A 24,590-nucleotide genomic window follows, 5' to 3' on the forward strand; every position below is an offset into this window, starting at 1 on the left:
AGCGTAGCGTGAAGACGACGTGACGACATTCGCTGTTCGACTCTCAAACGGGCAACGACAGAAACGTTTAGTAGCGCTTGAACGCGATACGCGACGTACACTCAGAATTTTCGTTGAATCAAAGTTTGAAAGACAACAAAAACAACTAGAAATTTACAACAAAATTGTGGAACAATAAAGTGAACTAAAAAAATAATAAAATAGTACTAATAATTCACGCGCTTCTGCCGCAGCAAAGGAAACTCGCAAAGTGTGATAAGAAATTTAATTTAATTTACAAAAATTAATTTTATTGAATAAAAAAACAAAAATTCAAACCAATCAGCAAGGCGGCGCATTTCTTCGACGTTCGGCATTTAAAACAGCAGCAGCAATTTGAAAGTAAAACAAAAAAACAAAAACAACTACAAAACAGTAGCAATAGTGCAAATTCATATCTAGTCAAGCGGCGCGTAAAGTTAAGTGCATAAATTTTAATTTAATTTTCTACGATATTTTTTCTTCAAGTATTGGAAAGAAGGCAGGCCATTCGGATGTCAAGCTTCATGCGCCAGCAGCAACAACAACAACAACAAGTAACTTTACAAATGTGAATTTTGCAGCGAGTTGAAGTGAACACTAAAGACTGATAAATGCAAATTTAACTAAAAAATAATAATAATAAAAAAAATAAATAAATAAAATTAGGAAAACTGTACTGAAGCGCCGCGCGTGGAGGACGTAAAAAGCGGAAGGCAGCAGCAGAGAAACGCCTCCAAAAGCTAGTAATAGAAATAAAATTAAAAAGCAAAAATAAGAAAATAAAAATAAAAACTACAACAAAACTGCAAAACCTGTTCAACAAAGTATACGTAAATGCAACAACAATAATAAAAAAACAAAAATAAAAAATATTAACAGCTAATTAAGTAAAATTTATTTTCGAGTCAAAGAAAATTTCAAATTAATTAAAAATAGTGCAAAAATATTTATGAAAAAAATATTGGAGAAAAAAACACAAAAAATCATATAATTAAAATTTGCTCATTAAACGCAAAACTCAGCGACGTTTGAAGGCAAAAACAAAACCCAAATGTAGTATACAAAAACAAACCTTAAAACACAAACAACCAACCCAATGTATACGAATCAATGCAATTAATTAATTTAATTAAATAAAAATATTAAAAAATTTACCTAAAACTACCTAAGCTAATTAAAATCTACATTTACTACAACAACAAATAACGTTTTGTAGAAAAAAACTATTTTAAATACATTAAAGAAAAAATTTAAACAAAAAAAATTGCGTAAAAATTACAATTTTAAGCATATTATATTTCTTAACTTTAAAAACACAAAAAAAAAAAACAAATACACAAACAAAAAATTAACTAAAAAAAATTAAGCAAATAAAATTTATTACAAAGAAAATAACTTGAAAATCAAAAGCGTATACGTTTAAAGTGAAATAAGCGGCTAAACAAAAAAAAATAGCTCACACAAATAAATACAACTACAAATTTAATAACACTCCAAAATACACTTACAACAAAATTTCAAAAAAAAAAAAAACGAAATCATAGACGAAAAACAAAAATTATTTGCGTACTGTTTAGTGATTAAAAAAATTAGAAATCAATTAAAATCAGTTGAGTAACTAAAGGCCAGCACATATACAGATAACAACAAAAACAAAAAACAAGCAAAAAAAAAACAATTTTCGAATCAACAACCCCTCCACGAAATTCTCCGCCAAGAGCCAAATTGTTAAATTTCAAGTATTGAAAATTAAAAAAAAAAAAAAACAAACGAAGAAAAAATAAACCTTAAGTTGAAAAGCAAATTTTGCCAAAAAGCGAAAAAGCAAGTGTTTTCCGGCATAAAATTTGTCTTCAATATACCGCCAAAATTCAGCAAAATATAAAAATGTTGCACGAAGCGCTCATGCTTGAGATATACCGGCAGGCGCTAAATGCTGGGTAAGTTTAGAGACAATTTGTAATAAAAATAAGAAAATTAATTAAATAAATTAATAATAAAAAAGGAATATATATATAGGTATATTTATAAATAAGAAATAGGCAGAATTAAAGTATTCCTGCCCAGTGGCAAATGTTACTAAGGGAGTTTGAAAAAAAGGAGAGCTGCATGCAGAATTGAACAAAGCAGAAGCTCCACCGCCTTAGCAAATATTTTGTATAGTAATGTTTTTTTTTAAATAAATTTAGTATAGAAATATATTTTGAACTGGTCCGTAAACGCACCTTTATAAAAAAAAATTTAAAAAAAATTGAAATAATTTTTATTTATTTATAACGAGGAAAAAATAAATAAATTATTTTTACACGAAATAAGGAGCACTGACTGCCAGCGCCTTCGGCTTGAAGCAAAAAGTCTTTATTTACAAATTTTCCTTCAAAACAATGAAGGTCTTTCCTCACATTTCGGTAGTTTTGCTAAACTATTAGTTGAGTCTCCAGTAGCAATTATAAAGGATGGTTAAATTTCAAGGGCCGATGTTGAATGTGAACCCCACCTAAACGTCAACGACACCGTTGCACTTCTTTCTTTGGGGTTATTTGAAAGAAAAGGTGTACGTCGATAAGCCAGCAACAATTCAAGAGCTAAAGGATGAAATAATTCGGCACATAAACGGCATAGCACCTCAATTATGCCTCAGTGACATCGAAAATTTGGACCATCGGATGGAGATGTGCCGCCGAGATCGCGGCGGCCATTTGGCCGATATTTTGTTCCATATGTAATTGAGCTATGCAAATATTATCATAATAAAGAGAAATGAAAATAATTTAAAAAAAAAAAAATTTATTTTATTCAAAATCAACACCGGCCCTTGAAACTTTACCACCCTTTCTTTCAAGAGCTATAGGCTACTAACCCAGTGTGTGTCAATCCACTCGATGGGGCTGCCAACTTAGATTTAGCTGAAGGGAGCAGCATTTCCAAGATAGTTACTTCCCACAAGTCAGCCGTTGTTTGCAGCTGCCCACTATCGAATAGACGCTGCGGGAGATTTTTGGGCCTGATGCTTATTTGAAGGCGGCATCTGCTCGCCTTGTCGATGCTCTTTACGGCCTTGCAGTTTTTTAATACATCCTTTTCCTATTATATCCTGTCGAGCTGTCGAGAAGAATGGAGGCGTATTGTAGAGGAGGCAATGGTCCACCCCGCACTGTAATGCCAATATGATGATGCGTTTTTCTAATTAGAGGTGTGTAGAGCCCACTTCACAACTCCATTACAGTCTGATACAGCAGCCCATGGCCAGCTCTCTAGCAAATAATAATAAGAATAATAATAATTAGTTGACGCTGATACAGCAGCCCATGGCCAGCTCTCTAGCAAATAATAATAAGAATAATAATAATTAGTTGACGCTAGGTAAAATTTGCAACTGTGAACGGCCTTTTTAGTTTAAATGATGAAAAATGTGGCATTAATAGAAAAAGAAAATTAGTAGAAAAGAAAGTTAAAAAAATTAGTAGAAAATTTAAATAGAATAAAGATACTCAAGACATTATGAGCTTTTTGATAAAAAAATGAGCGAATATCGCAATAGTAAGGTGACTAGGGTGTAACCACTACCACAAATCTGCTCAAGCTTGCCTTGCCAACGCGACTAGGTTTTTACACAGCCTCAATAAGCCAGTATGCAGACATTTTACAAAAATATATTCATATATATATTATTATACAAGGTGGCGCAAAATTACTGATCCAACTTTGCTTTTGATTAACTTTTTTACGAAATTAAAAAAAAAATTTTTGCGTTATGGAAATCTTTATGCAGTTAAAATATATTCATATGTAGACTATTATACATGGTGGCGCAAAATTATTCATCCAATTGGTCTTTGAGTAACTTTTTTACTAAATAAAAAATAAAATAAAAAAGATTTTGCGTGATGTAAATCTTTATGCAGCAAAAATATATTCATATATATATTATTATACAAGGTGGCGCAAAATTACTGATCCAACTTTGCTTTTGAATAACTTTTTTACGAAATTAAAAAAAAAATTTTCGTTATGGAAATCTTTATGCAGTTAAAATATATTCATATGTAGGTTATTATACAAGGTGGCACAAAATTAATCATCCAACTGGTCTTTGAATAACTTTTTTACTAAATAAAAAATAAATAAAAAAATATTTTGCGTGATGAAAATCTTTATGCAGTAAAAATATATTCATATATATATTATTATACAAGGTGGCGCAAAATTATCATCACATTTTCTTTTTGAATAACTTTTTTACTAAATAAAAAATAAAAAAAGAGACATCTTTATGCAGCTAAAACATATTCATATGTAGATTATTATACAAGGTGGCACAAAATTAATCATCCTATTTTCTTTTTAAACAACTTTTTGACTAAATAAAAACAAAGATTTTTAGTGCTGGACAATTTTATTTTTACTTTTGCGCCCTTTATTGGTTGTCTGTTTGTAAACTGCAGCTTTCTAGCTTCCAACTGTCAAATGTGATTGACGTACGACGCCATTTGCAAAAATTACAAATCTGCCGATGGTGTGATTAATTTTGCGCCACATTATAGTTGCTAGTGTGAGAGGAAGAGCGATACAATTGTCAAAGCGAGAAATAACTGCTCTTTACCTCCATAGCAACAGCACTTTGTGGCTGCCCCTTTGATTTGTTAATTGTCATAGTAAAGCAAAGGTTTATAGAAAATAATTAAAACTATTAAAATTAATTAACTGCAAAGCAAAACTCTCTGAACTATTCATTTGAGGTATTCATTGAGAGAAAGGGATTTCGATAACTTTTGCTTGAAATATTTTTGTTTTTGTAATTTATTATAAATATTTAGAAATATTTTTGTAATTTATTATAAATAATTATACATTTATTATAAGTGTTATCAAAATTTGATTTTAGCAATTTTTAATTTATTCGATTCTTCAAAAAACTCGCAATTTCCCATCACTAATTAAAACATATTTTGTTAGGCAAAAACGTAGTTCAATTCAAAAATTTATTGACCAGCAGCGTTGGCATTGATTCTTTGTGGATGCTGCCGTATGTATGTATGTACATACTTCTAATATAATATAATATATACATACACACATTAAAACACTATGTCTTCCATTCGGCATGCAACTGCTTCAAGTGAAAAAATACAGGAAATATTTAATAAAACATTCCAACTATTTATACCACCTTTTCGCTATTAGCATTTAAATACTACTTTGTTCTCACTTTGGCTGCTCCTCCAATGTACTGCAATCTATCAATTCACAACTCTTTCCATCAAAACTAGCCCACTAAGTGACATGCCGGTTAGTTACTAGTTTTGCTGATAAGGTTTATGGCTCAGTCATCCTGCGAATGGCATTGCGCCACTTCAGATGCCAATATTACACTTGAATGAAAAACCAGTATCATCAGTACCAACAGAACAGGAGCAGAACTGTTTCTTCTTAGCCGACGTACAAGCATTCATACATACATACATGTGCCTTAGATATTCCTTCATTGTATAGTTGATAATATCTATTATAAAAAATATCTAAACGGATACTGAAATAACACTGAAGAGTTATGAGTTGACTGTGCAAATAAATGTAGACCACATCAGGAAAGAGTAGAACATTGGATGCATCACAAATTCATGTGTCAATCATTCGATTCATGGTTTGGGTTCATCATATTTGGAATGGTATTCCAGTCATACCACATATGGCAATGGTTTTCCAAGAAAATGTACCATTAATGCCACTGCTACTAACTTCGCAGTCTGTGGATGCTTTTACTTCACGGCAGAGCATTTAGAAGTTGTCAAAGCAGACATGAATCTAGGACTTCACCAAGATTCACTATAACCTTGTCAAAATTTTAATAAAAATCTTGTGAGTACATTACAAATTTCCCATTGCTTTAAATTATTAAGAAAATGTGAAAAAAAATTTTTTTTATAGTCAAAATTATTCATTTGTCATAGAGTAAAATTTTTGTGTTCTTGCATAATTGATCTTTCGCATTGGATTGATTCCGGATGTTTTTCAGTCTTTGCAGGTTTACTTTTCTTTAAATTAACAAATATTATGTGGAAACCAGGAGGAATAAATATAAGAGACGTGGCTATTAAACAACGAGACTGTCGTTGTAAGATATTTTATTTTGTTTTAATAAATTTTTTCTTCTTTCACTTTCAATATATGTACATCTCTCCTATGTCTTCCTTCGTGCAAATTTTTCATAGTTCGGATCAGTGTTGGGAGTCTCCGTTTTTCCTCTGCCTGCTTTATAGACTTAAATTTGATTACTTCTAACGCAGATTTAACTTCAGGAAAATATAAAAGCCCCAAACCTCAAAAGCTGATGAATAAGGCAAAAGTTGTCACATAAATGACTAGAAACTTCTTAAGGGGGGACTCTACTGTAAAAATCAAATTTTCATGGATTTTGTTTTCATACTTGTATTAATTTAATTAGTAAAAAAAAGTTTAGGGTTACATAAACACAGGTCTTGAGTGTACAAAAAAATTTTTTAAATTTATTTTCATTTCAAAATGGCAGCTGTACAGCCGCTTCCCCGAAACGCCTTTTGAAATCTGCCCACACTGTCGCGCATTTAAAAAAAATCTGAAATGAAAAAAACCAATTTTTTTTTATTATATATCATTATTTTTAGTTGTTAAGCCTATTACTTGCAAAAAAAAAAATTTTTTGTAAAATTTTTGAAGTTTTTTAAAAAATCGACATTTTTTTGTTGTCATTTTGTTATTAAAAAAGGGGTTATAAATAATAAATTTTTTCACACCATAGCTTTAAAAACTAGTAAATATTGTTAAAAATATACTATCAAAGTTTGAGCTTGATATGTTAATTTTTCACGGAGCTGTGATGTGGGCAATTTTGAAAACGTGGTTTCGAGAAAAACACGCTTAAACAATTGATCAAGCGCATATGACCGTAAAGCGCTCGAGCGCTCAGTTTATAGCTGCTTTGCTAAAACTTTTATAACTTGAAAACTATTCAAGATTTCTTTTTAAGATTTTCATGGAACATTCTGGAGTTGTTTCTGAGTATGTTTCAACAAAAAGTAAAAAATCGATTTTTTTTAAGTTTTACAGTAGAGTCCCCCCTTAATAGACCATGCGAAGTGAGCTGGCATATTTTTTTGGTGGGCAACTCAGTTATTCCCCTCCATTTTTCCTTATACCCTCATGGAGTTTAGGAAGAGCGTGAATGTAGTAATATTGAGTAATTGCTTGATCTACAGAAGCTCAGTGAATAGCTTAGAATAGAATTTGTGCACAGAAGCGAGTGGCACTGTTTTGGAAAGAGAAGGTTTGACGTTAAGCAGCTGACGGTCGCTGGCATTCTGTGCACGCGCACTTCTTCTATACCAGCGACAGTGTCATTTACTTTTAGTCACCTATGTATGTATCTCAAGAATTAATAGGCGACCGCCGTAGCCGAATTGGTGATGACTATTCGGAAGGGTCCAATTTTGAAACTCCTAGCACGAAATACCAAATGATAGAAAAAGTTTTTTCTAATAGTGGTCGCCCCTCGGCAAGGCAATGACAACCCTCCGAATGAGGCAGCATTAAACTGTAGGTTCCTCCATTTTTGGAAAACATCAAGGTGCACACCAGGAATAAACGGAGTAGGTCGTCCAACACCGAATAAAGGACGTAAGTGCTAATTGCATTGGTGAATAAATGAGCTCAATCGGCAAAAGTACGACGCAAACGATGATCAATTGGCTTCAATGCTTGCACGAGCTGTATTTTATAGGCATGTAAGCCAAAATCCTTTTAAAAAATTTTCCACGTAGTCGAAGGACAAAGGCCCACAAGTTGAGAACAAGGACGAATCGACATTTCGGTGTCTTCTTCAAAACTTCGCTCTATGAACTTTATTTTTTTCAAAGCAAACTTCCACAATTTGGAACGCTGTTTGCCATTCTCAGCTGTCATAGTTATAGATATCGATAGTTCTCATGTAGTTAAAAAAAACACCCTATACATACATACCTATGCTCATATAAGTGATAGATTATCGATGATCAAAATGCACACCGCGGAACCCAAGAGCTTTGCAAATTCGCTTGTGGACCACGCAAAACTGCTGTCGGTAAGTAATGAAAGAGAAAAATTGAAGCGGTTCCTTTTATAGGGTGGTTCATCTAGCGTTTGAAATGTAATTAAATACGGCTAATAAAGAGTCTCTCAAAAGTGACACCTAGATATCTTCTTCTTCTTCTTGACTGGCGCTTACACCCGTTTTTCGTTGTTTGCACGAGCTTCGTCTCATATTTGTGATGTGCGGCTTGATGTTTGTCCAAGAATCGAGTGAAAAATTTACAATTTTTTGCCGGCTCCGAACGGCAGATGGTTCTTTTTAGCAGCTTCTTCATGACAGAAATGCACTCGGAGATTTGCCATAGCCTGTCGAGGAGCGATCACCATCAAAACAAAATGTTTTCTATTAATTAGTGTTTAATGCCCGAAGTATTTCGAACCTGTGCACTTTCGAATGGTAGTCACGCACCAAAGACTACGGTGGCCAAAGACAATTGGAGAACTAAAAATTGTGAAGACAATTTTTTTGTTGTAAGTTTTTGAGAAAATTTTTTGCCGATTTTGTCAATTTTTCTCCCTCTATATGTTTTTTTATAATAATATTGTAGGATGTAAAGAAAAAAAAAATTAAAAAAAAGTTCTTTTTCTTTTTTTGGGTTAAGGGGGCAGCCTGCTTTGGAGGCTTCAAAAAATTAATTTCTTCGGGGATTTTTTTGGGAAGGAAAGAAATATTCGATTGAAACGAAACTTTCAGGTTTTATTGTTATATACTTCAGCAGTCTTCTCAAATTTTTTCATTAAAATATATGCCATATTATGCCTGGTGCAAGCATTTTGCCGAGGCGACTCGAGTGTGCATGTGTTGTACGGCTGGAAAGGTGCAGGTCGCAATTTTCATCTGAAACCAAAAACCCAAAAAAATGTTTATTTTAGCATAGTATAGCTTCTAGTTGAACCAAGAAAATTAAACAAAAAGTGAGAAATTCAACAATTTATCGCTAATTAAAAAAAATCATTTTTGTGGAAAAACTAATTCATTTAGATTGTTTAAAAAGTGGGTTATTCATAACTTTCTTAAGGTTTTTTAGTTTTAACTAGAAGAGAATTTAATTCCGAATCAATATTATCTCGTTTCGTTCCCTACCTTTCCCGCCAATTAGGAAAAATCGTAAAAATAAAAAAGCGAGAAATCGCATTTCGGGCGATCCGGCCGCTCGTATACCTGCTCGACGCTTGCTCACAATTTCTTCTATAACTTCTAAAATACTTTGAATTTGCTTCTGAAATTTTGAGGACACATTCTTGGATAGTTTGGGAAGATTTTTATGTAAAAAAAAATCGATTTTTGGAAGCCTCTAAAGCAGGCCCCCCCTTAAGGGATTAGGGAAATCAGAATTTTAAAGTTTTTTTAACATTTTCTTAAAGTATACTAACTTAAAAATATTGTGTTCGAGTTTTTCAACAATTAACAAAAGGAGCTCGAGCGCTCCGATTCGATAGCAAAACTTTAAATGCGTTTTTCTCAAAACTAACTTAAAAACCGCTTAGTAGATTTTAATATTTACAATTTATACTGCTTTTAAAAAACATATTATAAAAACTCGTACCTGATCGAAGGATCAAAAATTTCGATTTTTTTTAAACAATTTTTTTCTCGAAGACCTGAAAAATATTTCCTGAGGCCGCCATGTTGTTAATTTTGAAAAAGAAATTCTCCGATCAGGCAAAAGATTATATAGTAATAAAAGTGATTTCTCTTGTCCGATTGATTTTAGATGATTTTTTCTGTCATTTGGGAAATATGAAATTGGAATATTTTGGGAAACAATCGTATTTGCATTTGTTAAAGAGATAAATAAAGGGTGGTTAAGTTTCAAGGGCCGGTGTTGATTTTAAATAAAATACAAGTTTTTTAGGAAATTATTATCGTTTCTCTTTACTATGATAATATTGGTATGGCTCAATTACGTGTGGCATAAAATATCGGCCAAATAGTCCCCGCGATCTCGGCGGCACACCTCCATACGATGGTCCAAATTTTCGATGAAGCTGCGGCATAATTGAGGTTCTCTGCCGTTAATGTGCCGAATTATCTCATCCTTTGGCTCTTGAATTGTTGCTGACTTACCGACGTACACCTTTTCTTTCAATTAACCCCAAAAAAAGAAGTCCAACGGTGTCGTTGATGTTTAGGTGTGGTTGACATTCAACATCGGCCCTTGAAATTTAACAACCGTTTATAAATCCAAAACTAATTCTCCTTATTGCAGATCTAAAACTTCATAACAATTTCCAGGTATTTCTTTCTCCATTCCGATCTTTCGTTACTTTGCCGCTTCTGTTTTACCACAAAAACAAATCTGTGCTTGAGTTTGTAAAATAGACAAAAATGCTGTCGAGTGTTCATCCGAAGGTATCTCCACAAGGCGCCGCCAAGCACTTTTTCAATTATAAATACCTTAGTGCTATCTTATTGTGCTACAGCTAGCAAATAATTTTATTGTAAACTTTTTGTAAAGAAATTAAATCAATTCTGTTTAGAATTTTCTTAAAAAAGTCTTCTTTTTTGTCATTATCCGCTGCATATGTATGTATGTATATTATAATGTCGATACAATGCATCAAGTGTGCTGTTGTACTCTTTTTTCAACAAAAACAAACAAAAACAAAACCAAAGGGCACCTTTGAATTACCCAGATTCCCAATCAAAGGTGACAATTCATAGAGGAAGCTCAGGGTTGCGCATTTTGCATCACCACTAATTTTTTAGTGGTAGTTAAAATGAGGGTTTCCTTATCACTAAATCTTCAGTTTTTCAATGTTTTAACTATCCGCTTATTGCATTAATTATTTAAATGCACTATGCCCAACCCTGAGGAAGCTAAGCTCATAAATTTTACTACTTCATTTTCATGTTGAGAAAAACTGAAATTTTTTCCACTCATTTCCTTTCAATACAAAATTAATGGTTACACTGAAAATGTTCAACAATTTAGTATGCGCGAAAAAACGGGTGCACCACCTAGTAATGAGCAAAAGCTACATAACTAAACAACAACCTTCTAAAATAGTAGGGAAAAAACTTTAGGCTTTTTTATTAATCTCATTCTTTTTTTTCCCTATATGTCTCTTCCCATTTCACATCCGACTTCATTCACTACTCACTGCTGGCTTAGTTACATACAAATATTCAGCACGGCATTCGGCCGACATTGAGTTGTATGAGTGCCAGCGTCACATTAAATTGTCTCCAACTAATTCATTACATCCACCGGACACATCTATTTTTATGTCTGCTCAACACCCAATGACCAGTCGCTTAATGTTTGCTATGCGACTCTCCCTGTCATTTCTTGTTCTAATCAATTATTTATCAGCGCTTTGTGATCTCCTCGCAAATCATGTTTCAATGCATTCGTTACTCGTAAGCAACTAAATCAAATAAATTGGAAAAAATTATTATTGGCTATGGTGTACGAGTACATTAAAAATATGTATTAAATGTTTAGTAAAACTTATGTAAAGCATTAAAGTTGCTGGCTTGTTTTTACGTATATTTCCTTGGCATTAAACATTCGTCTTATTGTTCAATATTACACTCGCCTTATTAAAAAGTGTGCGTATGTATGTGTGTGTGTGTGAATGCTGTTGATGGCGAGTCAAGTTGAGCGGCGTAGATTTATTATTTAGCTTCAAGTTCAAATAATTGTTACACATATTTGCAATATTCTAGTCAATTAATTACAAAAGTATTATGTCGATGTAGATAAGTACGTCTAAGTTAATTGTTTCGCATGAACGCTGTGTTCAATATTTCTTACAAGAAAAACAAAATAAATAAAAATACAAAAAAGTATTTGCCAGTTTTCAATTTTTAATTTATTGACTCACTAAATGCCTCTTATACATATTTGCTGTATACTGTAGAGTATTCGCCAAGCGATTGTATCTGCAGTAGTGTGGGCGAACACATTTACAACTTTGATAATAAAGGGTGGTTAAATTTCAAGGGACGATGCTTAATGTGAATCACACCTAAACGCCAAGTTTTTTTCTGCATTTCATTTGACATTTTTCAATATCAGACTAACTTAATTTGAACTATGGAAAGATACACAATCGAGCAACGCGTTAAAGTTATTCAGGCTTATTATGAAAACGGGCGTTCAAATCAAAATGCATATCGCGCACTTCGTGAAGAAAATCATCTTCAGTGATGAGGCACATTTTCTCCTCAGTGGATTCGTCAATAAGCAGAATTGGCGCATTTGGGCGAATGATAATCCAAGATTGTTGATTGCCGAAGAACCAATGCACCCACAAAGAGTGACTGTTTGGTGCGGTTTATGGGCCGGCGGCATCATTGGGCCGTATTTTTTCCAAAATGAGGTCGGTCAGGCAGTTACTGTGAATAGTGTTCGCTATCGTGCGATGATAACGAACTTTTTATGACCCGAATTGGAAAATATGGATGTGGACGATATGTGGTTTCAACCGGACGGTGCCACTTGTCACACAGGTAACGAAACAATGGCTCTTTTGCGTGAAAAATTTGATGCCCGAATAATCTCACGTCGCGGCGATGTCAATTGGCCGCCACGATCATGTGATTTGGCACCGTTGGACACCTTTCTTTGGGGTTATTTGAAATAAAAGGTGTACGTCGATAAGCCAGCAACAATTGAAGAGCTAAAGGATGAGATAATTCGGCACATTAACGGCATAGAACCTCAATTATGCCTCAGCGTCATCGAAAATTTGGACCATCGGATGGAGTTGTGCCGCCGAGCTCGCGGTGGCCATTTGGCCGATATTTTATTTCATGCGTAATTGAGCCATACGAGTATTATCATAATAAGGAGAACTGACAATAATTTTTTAAGAAATTGCATTTTGTTCAAAATCAACACCGGCCCTTGAAACTTAACCACCCTTTAAAACACTTGGTAACGATTTCTATAAAAATACATATCAACATACATATTTCATATTTTTTATTTACATTTATATATTAAAAATGCTCATATTTAAAAAATAATCGTAATGTAACTCAAAAATTCATGGGAATGGGCCAAAAACGGGCCTTTCGAAAATGACGCTAAGGCGTCAGTAGTGAATAACTCCTAGACGGTGCACTTTTTTATTACATATTTGGCATTTGTCAAGTAGACAGATATACCCGTTTAATAATGAACACTTACACGATAGAGCAACGCGTTAAAATTATTGAAAGGCCTGAAAAGTCCCCTTATTTTTTGCCTCAAAATAGGCCTCAGTTACAGCGATAACCTCTTCATCCAAACGAAATTTTTTACCGGTGAGCATTTTTGTTTAGGTCTGTGAACCAGCCAGTAGTCGCTGGGAGCCAAATCTGGCGAATATTGTGGATGTGGTAGCAATTCGAAGTTCAATTCATGTAGTTTTGTCCTTGTTTTGATTGACTTGTGGCACGCTGCGTTGTCTTAATGAAACAAAATTTCGTTCTTTGCCATATGCGCACGTTTCTATGCAATTTTGGCCTTCAAACGCTCCAATAATGCTATATAATATTCACTATTGATGGTATTTCTCTTCTCAAGATAGTCCATGAATATTACACTACGCCCATGCCAAAATACTGAGGCCATAACCTTCCCAGCCGATTGTTGTGCTTTCGAGCGCTTTGGACGAGGTTTACCAGTGACCGAGGTTCACTCCGATGACGATCGTTTTGATTCCGGAGTGAAGTGATGGATCCATGTTTCATGCATTGTCACGAAACGAAGCAGCGTTTAAACGTGGCCAAACACTGCTCAGAATCATCAACACATTTTTGTTTTTTGGTCAACATTGAGCAAACGCGGTACCCACTTTGAATAGAGCTTTCTCTAGTCAAATCCTCATACTATATAAATTCAATAAGTCCTTTTGATATCTTTACAATGTCAGCTAACACCCTCCTTCACTTTTCGATCATTCAGCATGGTTTTCTGAATTTTTTTGATGTTTTCTGGTGTTACCGCCTCATTTGGACGTCCGTTGAGTTGTGCATCATCGATGTTTCTACGACCACATTTGAAGTCAGCAAACCATCGTTTTATTGTTGTTTGTAATGGAGCAGAGTCCCTATAACTTTTTTCAAGCCAATGCTTCGGTATTTTTCCCATCAAGAAGCAGTGTTAAATTAAAACACGAAATTCTTTTTGATCCATTGTTTTGAAAATAACAAAAGTAGCGTCACTCTTAGCACAACAACTCACGAACTAATTACTAGAATATCATGAAATTTTGACAGCTGTCCTTGTAAGTTTAGCATTAACTGAAAGTTGAGTGTTGAGTGTAAAAACCCATTTGAATTTAGGTCCATTGATTCCCACCCCTGTTCTACCATCTTCTAATTTCGACCCATCAATAAACCATATCTGGAAGACAGGCTTGTAGGAAATAATTTCTCTAGACCGTACATTCAATAATAAGAACTTGAAAGTTCCTGAAGAGAATGGGTTTTAGCTTAAATGGGTGTTCTTGCGAGGGACCCACTTAGACAAACAATTGAAAATTTATCCGTTGTGTTACCATAAACGGGGAGAGGAGGCAAAAAAGAGAATGGAAGGAACCAGACAGGTGGAAGAAAATGAAGAAGGAGCTTTGGTTTAGAGGATAACGACCAACAGTGGTGATTTACGCCTATAAAAAATAGGATTAGGTCGGAAGCCTTCTAAGATCTTCAAATGTCATTACATTTTCCCACTTTTTAGATCGAAGAAGCTTTTTTGTTTTAAAGCGCTCAAACAAGCTCTTTCTTTAATTAAAATGGGATAGCATTTCCCGATGTTTGAGTTTAGTTCAGGTGCTTCTATCTTAAGCTCAGATTTAAGTAGAATGTGACGCTTAGAGTAGCTAACACTTTGTTCTAAATTGAAATGAAAAACATTCCAATCAATCCGCCTACATCAAACCTAGTTAGAATAGTAGAGGCACTTCTTATAACAAGGTGGCGCTTAATTGTCACTCTATCTGAAGATTTTTAATTTATGCAAATAGTCGTAAGTTAATTCTATTTGCCATTTGTGAACTTGACGGCCAAAAACGCGACAGCTACGGCGCCAATCAATAAGAAGAATTAAACAGCTACTGTAAAGAAGCAGACAACAAGCAAAATTGTAACGGTCAAAATAAATAATATATTTCCATCACTTTTTCACTTATGTAGTAAAAAGTTACTCAAAACAAGAAATAGACTATTCCACAAACAAGAAATAGACTATTCTATTCCTAGACCTACTTTCGACAAGCTCTTCAAGAAAAGTATACCGTCAAGAAGGAAGTGGCAGACACCAAGGCCATGGAGAAGGGGGGGGGAACTAAATTTTTATACAGTAGGTTTCATGCTAGACGATAAGGTTGGCTATGGAGTATTTTCGAGGGAATTAGGACTGGAACTATCCTTTCGACTACCAGGCTACTGCAGCGTCTATCAGGCAGAGGTTCTAGCTATAAAACAAGTGGCTACATATCTAAGTACGCATGCCGTAACAAAAACGACTATAAATATATTTTCGGAAAGCCAGGCGGTCATCAAATCAATGAATGCGGCTTTACTAAGATCGAAGGTTACACAGAAATGCGGGGCAGCTCTAAATGATATTAGCATTGTCTTCAAGATCAGCCTTATTTGGGTTGCGGGGCACAGGAATATTAAGAGAAACTGTAAAGTCGATGAGCTAGCTAGGAAAGGTACTGTTCTACAACTGCTCAGTGACAAAAGTACCATTGGAATACCTTTTCCCACGAGTAAACTAATAAGGAAAAACAAAATTATCCAAGAGGCCAATAGATAATGGGAAGATGAAGATACGTGCGTCATAGCTAGGCTACTATGGCCGCAAATAAACAAGAAAAGAACAAAGGAATAGCTTATTCTCTCAAAAGATGATATCTCGAATATCGTGGCTTGTGTCACCGGGCATTGGCTATTTGGCAGACATTCCTCGAGATTAGGAGTATTCTCCCATAAATATTGTAGAAGCTGTAGATATGAGGAAGCGGAAGAAACAGATGAGCACTTCCTTTGCAATTGTTCAGCCTTAGCTAAAATCTGAGCAGGTTGTCTAGGTAAACACTTTTTCAATTCTCTTACTGAACTGTCTGGCGCGGGGATTAGACCAATCCTGCGCTTCAAAAGAACCACAAAATTGTTTGATGAAGATAAATAAACAAGGTTCCCATGTCGCACAGTGGTATCACAACAGAACTGTAAAGTCTAGGTGAGTTGGTCATACGGACCGACTAAGTTATTCAAAAACATCGATTAATTTTGCGCCTCCTTGTATATTAGTGTCTATGTTTTACAAACCACTATAGTTACGCAATTATAATTAAATCTTTTATCAAATTTGTTTAACTAATTTTTTTTAACCAAATTACATTAATTATTCATAAAATATGGTAATTAAAACTAAACAAAATCGGGTTTGAATAAATTTAAAAAATTTGGAAAGAAAATTTGTGAATAGTTTTTTTTTTAATGTTTTTTATTTCCAAATTTTTTAAAATAATTTAATAAAAATAATTTTTTCCAAATTTTTTTTTATTTCCAAATTTTTCGACCAATTTCTTTAACAAACTAATAACTTTTTCTAAAATGAGTAAAATTGGGTTGTAATGTTATTATTTTATGAAATACAAATTCTCAAAAAAAAAAAATTTTTTTTTTAACTAAATAACAATTTGTGTTATCAATACTAAAATAAATTGAAAAACAGGTTCGCGTATAAATACGAGTATTTATTTACCAATGAATTAAAAAAAAAAAATAATTCCATCAAAAAAAAGATGTTTTACTGCCTAAACTAATAATATTTCGTATCAAATAATCGATTTGAGTTTATTACTGAAGTGTTTATTTAAATCTGGTGTAATCGTTTATTTGGGCGATAAGCTCGACGAAATCATTTAGTTGATTTCAACAGCATTTTATTGAAATTTATTAACCGTCAGTCAGCATTTCGCGCTTTCACGAGCAAACAAATCAAAGAGTCACAAATCAAATGGTACGCAGCGATACATGGACTCCGGCTGAGGTGGCGGGTCGCCGGTGAACCAGCGATTACGCACCACCACAAACCCGTGAAGATGATAACAAAAAAGCGCAAAGTCAGACCACTAACCGGCGGACCAGCCGGCCACTTGGCTGCATAATGAATTTTCAAAGCCTAAAATCAAATACACAAAAAGTATATAATATAGTATGGGCACATATACACATGTATGTATGTGTGTATGCAGGTATATAGCGTACAATTTCAATGCAAGTACAATAAAATGCTCTAAAAGCTGCGATTGCCTTTAGTTTGTTTGCCGATTGTTCTCTTTGTTTGACGAGCAAAAGCAGCGGAGTTCTGGCAAACACGTGTATACACATACATACAGGCATATATAAATGCCTGCATACTAGGGTGGTCCAAAAAAAATTTGTATGCTGCCGCCCCCCAAAATAGTAAAGAATGAAAAATAAAAAGACCCGTGTTTTTTTTTTTAATCAGACCATATTTAATGGTGCCGCCGGGGCTTTGAAATATCCCATGTATTTTGCATGGGAAAAAAATACTTTTTCGTAGATTTCATGTAAAAACCTGGAAAATGAATATATTTTAACCGGATAACTCAGTTTCTCTTCATAATTGGTCAGGGAATAACAACCAATTATGAAATAATTAATTTTTTTTGTATTAACTATTTTCATAAAAGTAATATAAAATATTGTTTTTCGATTTTTTCTTAGATTTTCGTTTTATGGGGGCTTTTTGGGGTTCTATAAAAAATAGTTAATACAAAAAAATTAATTATTTCATAATTGGTTGTTATTCCCTGACCAATTATGAAGAGAAACTGAGGTATCCGGTTAAAATATATTCATTTTCCAGGTTTTTACATGAAATCTACGAAAAAGTATTTTTTTCCCATGCAAAATATATGGGATATTTCAAAGCCCCGGCGGCACCATTAAATATGGTCTGATTAAAAAAAAAAAAAATACGGGTCTTTTTATTTTTCATTCTTTACCATTATGGGGGGCGGCAGCATAAAAATTTTAATATAAATTTTTTCCCATGCATTTTTGGACCACCCTACTGCATACATATACAAATGCCTGCATACATATATAAATACTTACTTACATATAAAAATACATGCGCACACACACACACGTCCATTTAGCGCACGCACACAAACCAGCTCACTAACTAACTGTGGCCATTTAATATTTGCTCCAACATTCAGCTGATTGCCTTGATTCGTTTGGCGTTGAAGAATGGCTTCGTTATTTACTGCTGTCGGCTGTGGTTTGCAACCCCTCTCATGCCATTGCCGCCCCTTTGCTCAACAACAGCCAACCAGCCAGTAAGCCATTCATGCAGTTTGTGCGTGTGTCTCAAATGTCTTTCAGCCTTTCAGTCTTTCACTCGCTCAAATAATTATCCAGCTTAACTCATTCCAATGGCATAAATTTTCTTTCTATGTCAATCGAACTCGATCAAATCGATGAATTCGAGCTGCGTAGTCATAGCGCCGAGGAGCATCGTGTAAGTTGTACGCGTCGCAGCTGGTATTTTCACGCTATTTAAATACTTTGCATAAATTATGAAAGCGAAATATGAGTATGGATTTAAAATGAGAGAACTGGAAAATATATAAATAGAAGCATGCATGTATGGATGCATGTATGTGTGTATATAGGTACATATGCATGAATAAACTCTTTCTTTTTTTGAGTAGGGGAAGCACGCGATCTAAATTTACGAGTTAAAATTTTAACGACGGTTTCCTTTGTGATACTGTCGATGGAAAGATTGAACAATTTTCTTTACCAAAGATAAATAAAAATTCTTTAGATAAAATGACAAGTTATTTGAAATTAATTAAGTACAAAATTATAACACAAGGTGGCGCAAAATTAATCATCCAATTTTATATTTGAATAACTAAAAAAAATCTTTCGATAAAGTGTCAAGTTATTTGAAATTAATTAAATACGAAATTATATAATAGAAGGTGGCGCAAAATTAATCATCCGATTTTGTTTTTGTATAACTTTTTTAAATAAATAAGAAGAAATGATTTGAGTGATGGAAATCTTTATTTTGGCCTTTACGCGCTCCATTGCTTGTGTGTTTGTTCCGATAGGGTGATTAATTTTGTGTCACCTTGTACAATAGCCACTCGAATATGTGAATTAAAATAAAATATTTATTTTATTTTATTGTTTGTTTTGTTCATTCTTCAATTACCATATCGGATTTATTATTTCGATGGCGCTCTCAAATTTTGTTTAGAAATTCTTCTTTTATATTTTTCAAATATCTCCCGCATGCTCACATGAAGATTCTTTTGGAAAAATTTTCGAATACTTTTAGGCATAATTGGTGCTATAAGTCGTCAATTTCCGCCAGCTTTTACACTTTCAATGCTTGAATTGTGTCTGACTAATTCACAAAAACTCTATTTCTGATATGGGCTCACAGAAAAAGCGAAGGAGATTTTGATTATTTTTAGGAGAGATTACGACAAGTTCCCCACGCACCATCACAACGGCCTATGAGCCTGCGTGAGTTCCATAGTGAACAACCGATTCAACCTAACCTAGCCTGACAACGTCCAGTTTTTGGTCTGCCAGTACTTTTTCTATCCCCGACAGAAGTAGTTTGTTAAATTTAATTTGAATTGTCGACTCATTCGGACTCATCATTGTGATCTCGGCATATAAACTGTGACTGAAGTAACGAAGCGATTTGCCATAGCTCACCAACAGCGAATCAAAATCATATCAACGATGCAGCATTCAGCTTTCATCGACTGCGTTCTTCTCGTCGTAGAGGTTTAAAACGCACAACGGCAGAGGAAATAGCGATTATATAGTGTTGTGAAATGTTTCTTAAAACAAGTTAAATTATCAAATGAAAATTGCGTGAAAAAAAAAATTTAAAAAATCGCCATATTATTTCGACCAAAAAAATTTCGAATTTCGCTATGTTTTTTTTTTTCATAGTGGATTCGACCATTTTGATAGGACACATAGGCTGAAAAGTCCCGGGCCTAACACATAGATCGCACTAGTTTTATTGCATTCAGCTCTTTTTCAGGGTGCCGCATTTGCCCACTTTTGACCAAAAACAAGACAACGCACAAGTCAATCAAAACAATGAGAAAACATGAATTGAACCTCGAATTGCTCCCACATTTACACTATTCGCCAGATTTGGCTACCAGCGATTTGGCTGTTCGCAGATAAAAAAAAATGCTCACCGATAAGAAATTTTGCTCGAATGAAGAGGTTATCGCTGAAACTGAGGTCTATTTTGAGACCAAAGGTAAATCGTTCTACACAAAGTGATACTAATAAGAGGAGCTTTTTCATAGCAGGACTACACTCGGAGGTTTGCCATTGCCTGCCGAGGGGCGACCGCTGTTAGAAAAACAGTTTTTTTTCATTTGGTGTTTCACCGAGATTCGAACTTACGTTCTCTCTGAATTCCGAATGGTAGTCACGCACCAACCCATTCGTAATTACGTTGATGAATAAAGCAAATTTTGATCAAAAAAAACGAGTTTTCTTTGTTAGTCTAGGGACTTTTCAGCCCATGTGTTAATTCGAAATCGCTTCTTTATCTCGGTTAGTGTGAATGAGTGCTCCAATCGTCCTCAATCCGATCAAACAAATTTTTTAATTAGCTTACCAAATAGGTCAAATTGGTAGTAGTTATGCTGGTATGATGGTAATGCTGGTATATTTTTCAATCTAAACAAATCTTCTAAACGTCTCTTACACATATTTTAAAAATCTTGGCAACACTGACAAAAATTATTTTTGAGCTAAAATATTTAACAACGTCAAGAAATTAATTACTTAAAATTTAAGTGTATGAAAAAATCTAATTTCGAAAACTTAAGTATTTTTTTTCAATTAATTTGTGGTAGGTAACCCTATTTGAGAAAATCGCTAGAATTATAAAAAAAACCTGCTAAACTAACTTCGAGAATTTTTGCATTCTTTATATTAATTTGTGGCAACCCTATTTGCGAAAATCGTTACAATTAAAAACAAACCTAATTTCTCCCCCTTCTTTATCACCATTTAGTTAACACCAAATTTCTTTTCTCTCTCATTGCAGCGCTTTGCCGACAGCACGTCCACGTTCTACAGAGTCGGCCAACTCAAGCGAGCGTTGTCCTTCGCACGATTCCAACTCTTCGGAGAATGGTCGCGAAAGCCGGGAAATGACCAACGCCGCCGCTAACGCTGCCGCAGCTGCTGCTGCGAACGCCGGCATGCTTCCCTTGCCACCATCAATGGCCGCTACATTCCCAGCTGTACCTCAAAATTTACCTGCACAGCCACCTTCGATGGAGGCATATCTGCAAATGGTCGCCGCCGCCGCTCAGCAATATGGCTTTCCATTGGGTGCAGCCGCTGCAGCAGCTGCCGGCCCGCGTTTTCAGCTACCTTTGCCCACAGATGCGCCAGCTCCATTCAAACTACCACCACAAGCATCACCCACCGCTTCGAGCAACAATTCAGAGGCGCTAGATTTTCGCACAAATCTGTTTGGACGTACCGCTTCTGCGGACCGCGCACCATCCGAAGAAGAGGAAGACGACGAAGAAGCTAACGATGCTAATAATCCACTTGATTTATCGGTTGGCACGCGTAAGCGTTCAGCAGATGGCGATCATGAACCCGACTCCACCATCGGACAAATTCATGTGAAGAAAATATTCAAAACCGATAGCCCACCACTGGTGCCACCACCGACGGTAGCAGCCGCACCACTGTTGCCCGCAGTCAATCCATATTTGGCAGCAGTTGCAGCAGCAAATATTTTCCGTACCGGTCAGTTTCCCGATTGGAATGGCAAGAATGATTTGGTAATCGATCCGTTGGAAAAGATGTCCGATATTGTAAAGGGGCCGCGCAAGGAGAAGTCTTCACGCTCATCAGCGAGCAATACACCCACAGCGCAGTCTGTTGCAGGGCAACCGCCTACTTCTGCCCCTTCTGCAAGCACACCAAATTCGACCAATACAACACTAACCGCCTCCACGGAGGGCATGTCTAAGGCGCGACACAATATCTGGCAGTCGCACTGGCAAAATAAAGGTGTGGCCAGCTCGGTATTCCGTTGCGTGTGGTGCAAGCAGAGTTTCTCCACACTAGAAGCGCTTACCACGCACATGAAGGATAGCAAGCACTGTGGCGTGAATGTGCCGCCATTCGGTAATCTGCCCAACACTGATCGGCACCATCAACCACCGCCACCGCAGTCGAGCGGATCCCAACACTCGCACAACTTGCGCAAGCCACCGGGAAGTGGTGGTGGCGGCTCGCAATCCAACTCGTCTTCCCAACCATCAGCGGCGGCTAAGAACGCCTTCCAATATCGTGGCGATCCACCAACACCATTGCCGCGCAAGCTGGTGCGTGGACAAAACGTATGGCTGGGCAAGGGCGTGGAGCAGGCCATGCAGATATTGAAATGTATGCGTTGCGGTGAAAGCTTCCGTTCGCTCGGCGAGATGACCAAACACATGCAGGAGACTCAACATTACACAAACATTTTGTCACAAGAACAAACGATCTCAATGAAATCCTCCGGCGGCGGTGATGCGAAGGATGGTCAGAACAGCTTGAGCTCCGAAGAGAGCCGCACACTGAGCGCCGTGCTAACGTGCAAAGTGTGTGATAAGGCATTCAATTCGCTGGGCGATCTCAGTAATCATATGGCTAAGAATAACCACTACGCCGAGCCGTTGATGCAATCCATGTCAGGTGGCGCTGGCAGTCGCAAACGCCCAGCACCTAAGAAGCGCGAGAAGTCGTTGCCAGTGAGGAAGCTGCTCGAGATGAAGGGTGCGCAAAACGAAGCGGAGAGCATGGAGGCCAAGATGCAGCGTAGCTATGAAAATACCAAGCGTATGCCACTCGAGGGCACCGGTATCGGGCCGGGCAATGACAAATCGGATGCGGCATTATTCGCCGAACGCATGCGCCAATACATAACGGGTGTCAAGGCGGACGACGAAGCGGCCAAGTCTGCTCTGAGCTTAGGTGGTTTAATGAACAAAACTAAGTCACCAGATTTGGAGCCGAAAAATGGCACCACAAAGTCCACGGCGGGCTCATCATCTGTGCTCAGCGCCATCGAGCAGATGTTCACTACTAGTTTTGATACGCCACCACGCCATGCCAGCTTACCGGCCACCAGTCCATCGAATTCGTCGACCAAGAATACCTCGCCCGTAGCTTCGAGCATATTGAAGCGTCTGGGTATCGACGAAACTGTAGACTACAACAAACCATTGATAGACACCTCAGATCCATACTATCAGCATTACCGTTACACGAGCAGTGAACGCAGCGGCAGCGAGTGTAGTGCCGAAACACATGTCGAGGCTAGAAAAATGGATGTATCCACACCGGAGAAGATGCAGCCAATTGAGATGGTGAGCATGGAACAGAAACAAACTGAAATGAAAAGGGAGTTAGAGGCGCTCAAACAAAAAGCAGCGCATGCAAATGTTTTGATGGAACAAGCGCCACAAATCAAAATGGAGATCAAGTCTGAGATTGAAGATGAAGAGCGTGGCGATGAGAGCCCACAAAACGGTGCCGATGGCAATGAGAAAGCACAGCATGTCGCTAATGGTGCTGATTTTTCAATAACCAATAACAACAACAATAATAATAACAACAAGGAGCGCAGCATTTCACCACCCAAGTCAGCTGGTCCCGTTAGCCCTGTATTGAACAAGGTGTTAACACCACGCAGTCCCACCGACAGTCATCGTTCGGCTACACCCCGATCGCCAGCATCCAGTATCAAGTCATACGATGGTGAGAAGAAATATCCGAGCGATTCGCTAAATGCACTCTCCTCCATGTTTGATTCGCTTGGCAGCTCCAGCAACACCACCACGCCCAATAGTCGCACACAAGCATCAGCAATGCCGTCGTCGTTAAGCAATAAAATCGATTCACCCGAAAATCTCACCACATCCAATTCGCTTGCTGCTTTACGTCAATTTTGCATAAAAAAAGAGAAAACCGCTTAAATCGCAGCCTTTTGTTTTTCGTCTCGCGAGAAAGAAACAGATTTCAAAAATTTTTTGTTTGCCACCTGACGCCCTGGGTGTTGGGCTTTTTTGTGTACGAGTGGCGCGCTCGACGCGCGCATGCTGTGGACGCGTCGTGTCCGAATGCATTTTATAAGCCGCACTCCGCCGCACAGGGCTTTGTGAGATGCGGACGCCGGATTAAAAAAAAAGTAAAAATTAAAAAAAAAAAAAAAAAAAATCGAAAAACTTAAATAAAAATAATAATGAAACAAAATTTTGAGTGTGTGACTTTCGACAGCACTGCTTCATGCTGAAAATGAAGAGTGAGAATATGGTGAGATAACTAAGACTCCGAGAAAGTCAGTTCGATGCTTCAAAGTTTAAAAGCCGCTTTGAATAATGTCAAAGAGAGAGAGAGAGAGAGAGAAAGCGAA

At 36.3% G+C, this 24,590-nt stretch overlaps 1 protein-coding gene across 1 annotated transcript; it reads left to right on the forward strand.

Moving 5' to 3' along the window:
• The first annotated feature begins 1,883 nt into the window (after positions 1-1,883).
• On the forward strand, positions 1,884-24,213 carry LOC129248423 (protein teashirt). The gene is made up of 2 exons (XM_054887965.1): positions 1,884-1,961; positions 21,216-24,213. Exons 1-2 carry the CDS (start codon positions 1,909-1,911, stop codon positions 24,151-24,153), a joined length of 2,991 nt encoding a protein of 996 aa, XP_054743940.1. The 5' UTR covers positions 1,884-1,908; the 3' UTR covers positions 24,154-24,213.
• Positions 24,214-24,590: the final 377 nt, after the last annotated feature.

Source organism: Anastrepha obliqua, chromosome 5, assembly GCF_027943255.1.
Source record: "Anastrepha obliqua isolate idAnaObli1 chromosome 5, idAnaObli1_1.0, whole genome shotgun sequence".
In the NCBI taxonomy this organism is placed as follows: domain Eukaryota; kingdom Metazoa; phylum Arthropoda; class Insecta; order Diptera; family Tephritidae; genus Anastrepha; species Anastrepha obliqua.